At 35.2% G+C, this 9,993-nt stretch overlaps 1 protein-coding gene across 1 annotated transcript in view; it reads right to left on the reverse strand.

Moving 5' to 3' along the window:
* The window catches only part of Lim1 (LIM homeobox 1), a 39,208-nt gene extending 29,297 nt beyond the window's left edge, over positions 1-9,911 (reverse strand). The window contains exons 1-3 of the mRNA XM_087405176.1: positions 9,866-9,911; positions 9,292-9,582; positions 1,508-1,697 (exon numbers count right to left, since the gene is read on the reverse strand). Of these exons, the coding sequence (XP_087261302.1) occupies positions 1,508-1,697; positions 9,292-9,582; positions 9,866-9,911 (527 nt within the window). The remainder of the gene's footprint in view (positions 1-1,507; positions 1,698-9,291; positions 9,583-9,865) is intronic.
* Positions 9,912-9,993: the final 82 nt, after the last annotated feature.

Below are 9,993 nucleotides of genomic sequence, written 5' to 3' on the forward strand. Positions count from 1 at the left end.
TAATTTAAGAACTGAAATCAATGTAAAATTTTTAGAATATTTTAAATTAAGTTTGGTCCTCGAACTAAATTATATCAATAAAGTTGCTATGATTCAAAAGTTATTAAAACAATTTTTTTTATTATAATAACAAAACAATTATGAAAATAATACTATGTTTATAGTATCTGAGATTTGTCATTCCTAGCCTTAGTAATTCTGGATTAAGATCAGGCCGAGCGAAACGGCGCCCGCGTTGTTCGACGAAAAAATGCCAAGGTCTAATACTTTGCGAGAGATCCCTTTTTCTCAAATCGCCGATCCGTTGTTCAATCACGCAAAAACACTGATCTTTCTCGTGTGATCATCGTCGATAGATCATAAACGGAAAGACAACTAAATCATCGGAAAAGGTGTCGAAGGTATTCACCGCTCAATAACGCGAACTTTCATGATTCGAGAGAGACAACAAAAAAAGACGCAGGGAAATTTGAAATTTTTATCATTGTATCATAAATATTTATATATCATGTATGCTATGCATTGATTATTGAGCTACAAATAAATTGGCGTTTTTAAGATATATTTCTGATCGTAGCAGTGGCATAGTGAAAAGATAGTCGCGTATAGTCGATTTATATTCGTTCTATATCAACGAATCTATATTCATCGATGTATATGTATGATGCAGATTGTGAACGTGAGTTCTAATTATATGTGGGGTATTAATAGTTCCTCAATAATAATAATTCTCTATTTATGCGGTAATGATTAATTAATTCCTAATAAATATCATTTATTTAGATTATCTTACAAGAAGTGTCGGCGTTTTGCAAATTTAAAAGATGTTCTTTAAATAGATAATTCTATTAAACATCCATTAATTTTTTTTTCGCAATGTTAACAATTTTCATTTATCTACATTAAGTATACTTTATCATGTCGCTATTTTACTTTAAAAGTGAAATAAATTTTTTAAAAACGTAATTTTCAAGTTATATCATGAATGAATTAAGCAAACATTATTCCCTATCCATCATCAAAAGTGAACTAACTTAATTTCATAAAAAAAATTCATCACAATTCAAAAGAGATGGTTTTAAAAGTCCTCATAATTATCATAATTAAAAAGATATTTTTTAAGGATTATGAAAACAAAAATGACAAAACTAACTAACATTTGATCATACTAAGAATATAGATATTCTTCTTGCCGATACTATTTGATTGATATCAATAATTTTTGGTTAAATTGAAAAATAATTTTCCCCTTTTATGGGAAACTTAATTTTAAGTGAAGTAATAGAGCGATATATGAATAAATGATTTTATTAAAAAATTTGATCAATGTATTTAATTTGATAATTCCGATTATTATTACGAATTTTTACTCTTTCTAAAGATAACTATAATTCTATGTATTAGCGAGGCCAATAGGAGTCAGCAGGATCTTTTCATATAAGAATTGGAAGCACACGCACACGCACACGCACACGCACACGCACCCGCACACAGCATACGTACGTACCTGAAGAAGTCGTTTCTGCAGAAGAGCTTCGCCTCCCTGGAGAAGCACTTGTCCTGCAACGCGGCTCTGCAGTCGAAACAGCGCACGCACTCGACGTGCCATGCACGGTCCAAAACGTTCAGCAGGTACTGATCCATTATCGGTTTCTCGCATCCTGCACATGACAGGAGCATCGCCAGACCGCGTCTCCCTGTTGAAATTAAAAGAGAACATATTACGCATCTCCGCCACTTCGGCCTCGAGATCTTACGACATGACGTTCAGCCCCGTCGTACAAGCTCGTTCAATATCGCCCTCTTTTAAACTACCTACACCTTTTTTTTCTCTTTTTTTCCCCCCCTCATCCTTTCATGGATGAAACGCGCAAATCTTTTTGCGCTCCGTCAAACGACTCGATCTGATACATCCAATTCGAAAATTTCAATTGAAATTTGATGAAATATTAACGCACGGTTATTAATGCATGCGCGTAGCGGACACAAACGTTATGTCATTGGTTCCGGGCAAAGCTTAAATTAATATTGGTTCTGCACGCAATGCTGAACATTTCGCTGTAAATATGCGCTACGCATTCCGCGTAACGCAACGCCGGCTTTACGCGATTTAATGTAATCGCGGATGCATCGTCGAGATTCAAATCGCCGAGCGTTTCAATTTATACTCGAGAATATTCTCTTTCCTTTCCATTTCAAATAATACAGTGCTGCTGTAATCTAGCGTTGAAAGAATGAAATATTGTTAGTGATCGCAATATTAAATACTTCTTTCGCGACACACGTATTTATTTATAAATACAAATTTCCAGCTTGTTCGAAACGCCCGTCGAATAATTATCACAATGGAAACTCGATCGGAATTATGCGCAAAATTATCTGCAATGAGTCGAATTAAAATCACATGCAGATACGCAAAGTAAGCGCGCGTGGCGATGATTTGTTATTAAAAAAAAAAAAGGGAAGAAAAATGGCTTATTAATCGCATTGGCAGCATCGATCGAAATGTTTGGAAGCCTTTCGAGCGTGGCGCGCGTTTTATTTAGAAAGAAGATTAAGCGCTTTCATTGTAAGAGCGCGCGTGCATAACGAGGCGTGCATTGTGCTGGGCTTTTTTGTATATTCGACGGTTAAATCACCGTACGATCTGGTTGACACAACTGGACTGGTGTAAAAATACAACAATGCGACATAATCGCCGTACTAATCACGTAGAGCAGCAACTAATCCGATCTGTGAAAAAAAATCTTGTTTTTACCAGCTGATAAGATTGATAATGAAAATCGCGTGTTCGTTTCAAGCTTCGCGAATTTTGTAATGAATCTGAAGCGGGGATTCCTTAAAGAAATCTTGACAGCATATCGCGCACTCTTTGCAAATTACATTAATCCTAAGTGTTACATTATTTTTCTCTCTTTTTGACGCTACCGAGAATTAAATGCAATTATGTTTTTTATTCGCAATCAGAATGTAAATCAAATATGTAATTTTTGAACACAAAGGAAATATGCAATTTTTTAACAAAGAAAAAGATAGGTTTGAAAATTGCAGATGTTTGTGCGATAATAATTTAAATATTCCGTTGTTTGTAAAACTACAACTACTTGCAAACAACAGAATATTTAAATCGTTTCTTAATCTAGTAAACATTGCTAAACGTAACCATAAATTTTTGAATCTAGATTATCACAAGTACAATTATCACGTAAATAGCAATATTCGCTATTGCAATATGAGTCTAATTTTTATATCCTAAATTTAGATCTTTCTAAAAACAATATTATTCTTATATGTAAATCGACATATGTTATATTTGTTGTTTAAAAATGAAAGATAAATGAGAAAATTAAATTAAATTAATGTTGATTTTTACAAGACATAATCTCACTTTATAAATATATTTGATTTAAATATTAAGCTCGTAAAATATATTTTGAGTTTAATTACTGATAAATTGACAATAATTGAAAATTAAATAATCAACAATGGCCATCAATAAAAAAATTCAATAAACAAGAATTTCGCTAAACAAGTCTTTAAATTCATCAAGCGAGAACGCAAATTTTCTGTTGCACAATTCTGTATATATATATATATAATTCATTGCTAATATAACAGTAACGATTAAATATATCAAAAATTATCGAACGCTAACTGAGATTTCAATTACTACCAGGCATCTCTCAGTAATTTAAGCACAGAAATTTGAACAATGTAAAATATCGCAGTTAAAATGTTTGCGTTACAAATGGTTAGCTGAAATTCCACCATTCGGACTACGTTACAATTGCCTAGCTAATGACGTTCTCTTTAATTCGTAAGAAGATGTGGGAGGGGAAAAAGGAAAAATTTCGAGCATCGCGCGACGGGATACAGCGACCATAAATCTCGCGGCACTTAAACAAAAAGCTGCGGATTATTGCATCGATGAATTTTACGATTGCGCTTCGGCATTTATAGTTGCGCAATCTTTCATCTGACTAATTTTGCGGTCGCTTTTTCGCGCGTCTTTCGCGATCGGGCCCTACAGCGAATAATTATAATTCATCGTTAATTAACATTCGCGAACGAGGCTGCTCTTTCGCCCTTTGCTCTCTCTCTCCCTTTGCTCTCTCTCTCTCTCTCTCTCTCTCTCTCTCTCTCTCTCTCTCTCTCTCTCTAAATTTTTTCTCTTTTTTCTTCCTTCGCTCTGCCATTATTCCTTTTCCTTTTCTTCCCTCCGTTCGCCCTCTCGCCGTTTTTATCGCCATCATTGAGACCCACGGAATTCACCCTCCTCTTCCTTTTTTTCCGCGGTTTCCGCCAATGGGCGGAGTCCCTCTGCCTGGCTGGCAGGGTTGTCAACCTAGCAACTCTCCTCCCACCCTTAAGATCTGACCTTGCGCATCTCATCCCTCTCGTGGAAGGGCGAGAAAGGCGAGGGTAGTAGAACGGCATCGACGTCCGTGAACGTTCGCAAGTTAACTTCAAAATCGTAAACTATTCCACGTAATCGACTAGCATGCGCCCCGCTGCTAGTCCAAGCTACTTAACTTAATACAATAAAACCAAATCACCCGATAGCATAAATCTTAACATTTACAAAAAAAGTTCCAAATCATTCATATATTTACTGACAAATGATTTCATCATTATTGCTTTTGAAATATCTTCTTTTCAAATTATTCCATATCAAAAATCCATATCAATTACGAATTTTAGTAAAGAGCACAAAACACGAGCTACACAAAATAAAAACTATTAATATCTTGGTTAACATTATTTACAGAAATAACTTTACTGCGTATTCTTATATATGTATACTTTATATACTTTATAATATTCTTTATACTTTATAATATTATATACTTTATGATATTCTTTATACTTTTTATAAATTAATTCATTTCATTCGTTATATATTAGGTGTTGGAATTAATTCGTAGCGTTTTACAAGTGATGGGAAGTACTTTCATTAATGTATTTTTTAATGCTCATGTGAAATAAATAACATTCTTTCATTAAAAAACGCTACGAATTAATTCCAACACCTAATATTATATATGTATATAATCAATATAAATATGAAATTTTAAACATTATATTATCAGTGGACATATATGACGGAGAAAATCGAGGTAGTGAATTTGACAATCATCAATTGCATAACGATTATATGAAATTCTAATATAGCGATTAAAGTTAAAATACGTTTCCAAATTAGTGACTTATATCTAACATAAAGTTAGAGTTGATTTTTTAATTCATTATGATGATTGTAACTATTTAAGACTATTTTTACAAAAAGAAATTACGGCTGTACGTTCAAGCAATAAATTATCTAATCGTGAAATCAATAATATAAATTAAGGTAACACGTTTAGGAACTAATCTCGCGTATAAATATCACGTAGAATTCCGATATTATCGCGTAACGACTTAAATGCTTGAATAACGGTCTTAAGGAATATAAGACAGATACATAGGGTGTTCACGTATCAATGTCGATTAAAATAAATTGCTCAAACGATGTTATCCTCGATACAGGCATTAGAAAATATTTAAAATAATCCTCAATAATTTTCCTTTGATATGAAATGTTTTAAATTTCACGGAAATATGCGAGTTGATAACAAAAAATTTTAAAACACTAATAGTAAACATAAAATTCTTTTTTCATTCTTACATTACTTCGAATATAAAAGTTTTTTCAGTTTTATCAAAATATTTATTCCTCCTGTCATCTAAGTAACAAAATGTCGGATATTTATGCGGTCGCCTATCTCAGTTAGAGAAAACTAATCACTCACGATTTAAAACTTTTGTGTATAATTTCAGTAGGAAAAAGTGAGAGACAGGAAACCGTAGAAAGACCTAGCTAGTTGAATCGCATAAACCAGATTAGGATTAGCGGGACGTGAGGCGAAAATCCTGTTGATCCAGCAACATCGGATTGCTTAATCCGATTTTTTCCGGCTGAACGTCATTGCTCATGTCATGCCGAATCTTGTTTTGTTCCGTCAGACGAGACTTTATCAAAATGTCTTTATCATAAATGCTACAGCAATGCCGAGAGAATAACAATAAGAATAATGATGAAAGAAAATTGAAATCTTTAATATAATATAAACAGCTATCTTACATCAGAAAAACATTTAAAAAATTTTACTAAAAAAAGACAGTTTATATCATTTATGAATATAAAATATGAAATAATGAAACTCAATATTAAACAATATGATCTAATGTTAATTAAATAATGAAAAGGATAACAAAAGGATTTTTAATTCGTAGAGGAATTCCCAGTTCTATTTATGTCTATGTAATTCTCTCACGTGCACTTAAAGATAAAATCTCTGGTGCGCTCTGACATAAACATAAATCAAATCTTCCGACTTTGGTCGACAGTATAATTTTTAACTGTTTTATCAGATCCGAAACTAACACTAAAGCACAGCCAGAAATCCGCGAATATAATTTTCAATGTAATTACGTTCGACACTTGCTTGTGTAAACCTATATTTATTTCTATATATAACATATGCAAGCAGACATATACATAGTATATATTAAATAAAAAAATATAGAAATACGTATGTGTGTATATATATATATATATATATATATATATATATACAGGAGCAACCCCACTCTCGTACATTTTGACATGCGCGTTTCACCCCCGGACTTTGCAGTTGACGACGCGGAGGGGATGAAGCAAGAGAACGAATTTCAGCGAATTACCTTAATCAGTCTAAGATCGCCTACGTCAGGTACACCTAGACTCGGCAAACTACCATCGCAATGAAAATTACTATTTTCCGAGAGCCACGCCGACGGCGAATCGATTCGCCGACTTCGGTGAATCGGAGAGAAACCGGTGGAAAAAAAAGAAAAAAAAGAGAAATGGAACACTTAAAAAATCTCAAGAAGATAGGACTTTAAAAGTTATCTCGTTAATTGTGTTTAATTACATGAGGCTAATTTCAAAATCATGCAATTTTTTGTGATTCATGATAAGAGACATATTCTCGATGATTGTAAACTGAGTAATCTGTATTTTTTGCCTTTTTTAAATAATGAATTAATTCAAATAAAATAAGTAATAGTATTAAGAATTTGTGCATTGTGAAGAATTTGTCTTATGAAAAAATAAAATACTTTGAAAAGAATTCTGAAAATATATAAGAAAATCATGTAAATTTTATTTACAATACATATAGAAGATTCATAAATTCAAACTTTATATTTTTAAATTTATTGACAGATAAATGCAATTTCTGTCAGCATTTTGCCTATGATTGTATGTATTTGTGTTTCATATATTATTTTAAGATATACAAAAAAATAAATAATACTGAAGAAAATATCAATTTTTTGTAGAATTACTTTCTTCTGTTAATTACAGAAGAAAGAATAATCAAATATTTTATATAATTATACTCAATATCGTCTATCAATATCGAAATATTCTTATATTTCAAATTGTAACTATGAATAACGTGTGATTGTTAAAATTTGTTACGAAAAATAATTAATCAAACTCATTTTTCATCTTTCCTGTAACAGCTTTGAACTAATTATGTCTGATCACACTTACTTTTACTACTAGATTATCCGAGTAATCCAAGCGGCTATTTAAAAATATAAATAAAACTTTGCATGTCACAAAATTATGCTCGCTTGCACATGTGACAGACCTCGCCAAGGCAGGATTTAAATACATTAACATACCTTAAAAAGTTTTCAGCCTCCCCCTATACCTTACGAATAACTTCGGCCAAGTCTATCGCGGCGTCAGTGTGTAAAGACACTTCCCCACGTCATTTCGACCCGCGCAATTGCGACGTAGTGAGTGGAAAAAAAGTGCGTCGCTCCTTCGATCGCAGCATAGATTTGCATGTATAACGCGAGATTGCATTCTCTATTGAGCGGTTCATTGACTCGTGATCTATTCGTGCGTGCAGCTTCTCACGCGTGACGTTTCTTTTGCAGAGAAAGAGAGAGAGAGAGAGAGAGAGAGAGAGAGAGAGATTCACGCCCTTCGCGAGATTGATCGAAATGGCACGGCGTTCTCGCGAACGTGGCAACGCGCGAAAATAAGCGGAAAAATCGTCCGCAAAAGTTTCGCATACAGCAACAGGTACTTTGGAGTAACGCGCCTTACCAAGAACTCTCGTGAAGAAATCGATAATTTGCGCAAAAAAACTAGTCTTAAACTATACTAATAGAGCACTGTGATTCTAAAAAAATACAGTCGAACTTCTTGTTGAATCAAATAAAAAAATATTTGCAACTTATAAATTTTAAAATATTAACATCCAAATGTAATGCGAGTTTTAAGTTGTGCCTATGATAAAGTAAAGTACACAGAAACATCATGAAAAATATAAGCAAATGTATAGAGGATTAAATTAATGAAACATAATGATAAGAAACGATATGTCACTCTTAATTATTGTTGATTTCTTTTTTTTTTAAAGGAAAAATCTTGGAGACTCAATTGTCAACCCAGATGTTACGCGTTCCAAAGATACTTTGGCGTCAACAAGGTTGATCCCGTCTCACGCGTCGCGCGTATCTTGCACGGTTCTCTGGTGCATTAGGCATGACATTGGTCCGACGTTACGCTATAGGGGATACGTTACTTCAGAATCCATCCTATTTTACGCAAGATGCGCTCTATTCGAATAAAAAGGTTGCACGGCACGCCTGCATAAAATAACTATCGGAAATGCGAACAAAATTTCAAAAATGAATTTCACTCACGTTTTATATGGTTTACTCATTATTTTTAGAGCGCTTAACACGGTCTCTCATATAGAATTATAGCAGATTTAAAGGATATATAAATATACGCCAAACGTTCATTTAAAATATTCAACGAGAGAACACACCGTCGCACGAGTTTCCAACTGCCATGTACCGGAAACTCTCGTGATTAATTTTAATTATATAATAAATATTTTAATTGACATTTCTAGAATATGTTTTCGTAGATCCTAAAATCAACAACTATCTATTTTTTTTTACAACAGAAAATCAGAGCATTTGAAACATTCCGTCGGTACATAATCACGACGGGCAATTGTATGTCCAAAATTTTTCAGAGCAGCAGCATTCCCACGCGATAATTTATCAGTAATAGTGCGTCACTTACTCGCGAATAACTGACTTTCAAATCGAATTCCGATTTTAATCTCCTGTCAGAGCAACACGCGCGTTCTATGTAAATGACGTCGCGATGAGGACCATTTGCGGGGCCCGATAGTTTAACGACTACTAGGTAAAGGACGTTCGCATGTTTCTTACCTATGTTACAAGCCTGGGTGACGGGCAGGGGTGCGCAGCAACGCCCGCCAAGGGCCGTGACCCTTATCCGGGGGGTACCAACCCCCCCGGGGCCCCCTCCCCCGCCCCCGGCGCCCCCGTAGCCCTCCACCTCCCCAGCCGCGACCGCGGCCACCCCTGCCCCCACTCCCTCGCCGGGCCCGGGACCACCACCAGGCCCACCTTCGACGGGCCCGTATCGGCCGAACGGTCCCGAGGGCCCCAGTGCACCCACTTTTACTGCGTTGTTATCCCAACGGCCGTTAAATCGCACTTCTCACACTTTCCCCCCCGATGCCAATAATGCCAGCGTTTACTTAAACTTGCTTCCTCTCGTCACTCACTGCAAAATTTCCCGCTCGTATTTGTTCCGCGCGCTGTCCTTACACCCCCTCACAGCGTGGCTGTTCGCACTCCGTGCGAACCGTATAAACTCGTGCGATTTCGTCCTGTCGTCTACAAAAACAGGGTTGTCAACCTCGAATGGCGCGCGCGTTCTCTCAGCTGTCGTCTTGAGAACACCCTGTCGTCGTCATTGCGATCCGATTCCACTTGCTCTTTCGTTTGATCTCTTTTTTCGTCTCTTCCGGAGCACCAGACATAAACACTCATCCGCTCACAATCTTGCCATAGGTACCTCGTGTATTTTACACACGATCATGATGCCGCCCATTCTAAATATCA

The sequence above is a fragment of the Acromyrmex echinatior genome, chromosome 4, assembly GCF_024713525.1.
Source record: "Acromyrmex echinatior isolate Ae372 chromosome 4, ASM2471352v2, whole genome shotgun sequence".
Lineage (NCBI taxonomy): Eukaryota > Metazoa > Arthropoda > Insecta > Hymenoptera > Formicidae > Acromyrmex > Acromyrmex echinatior.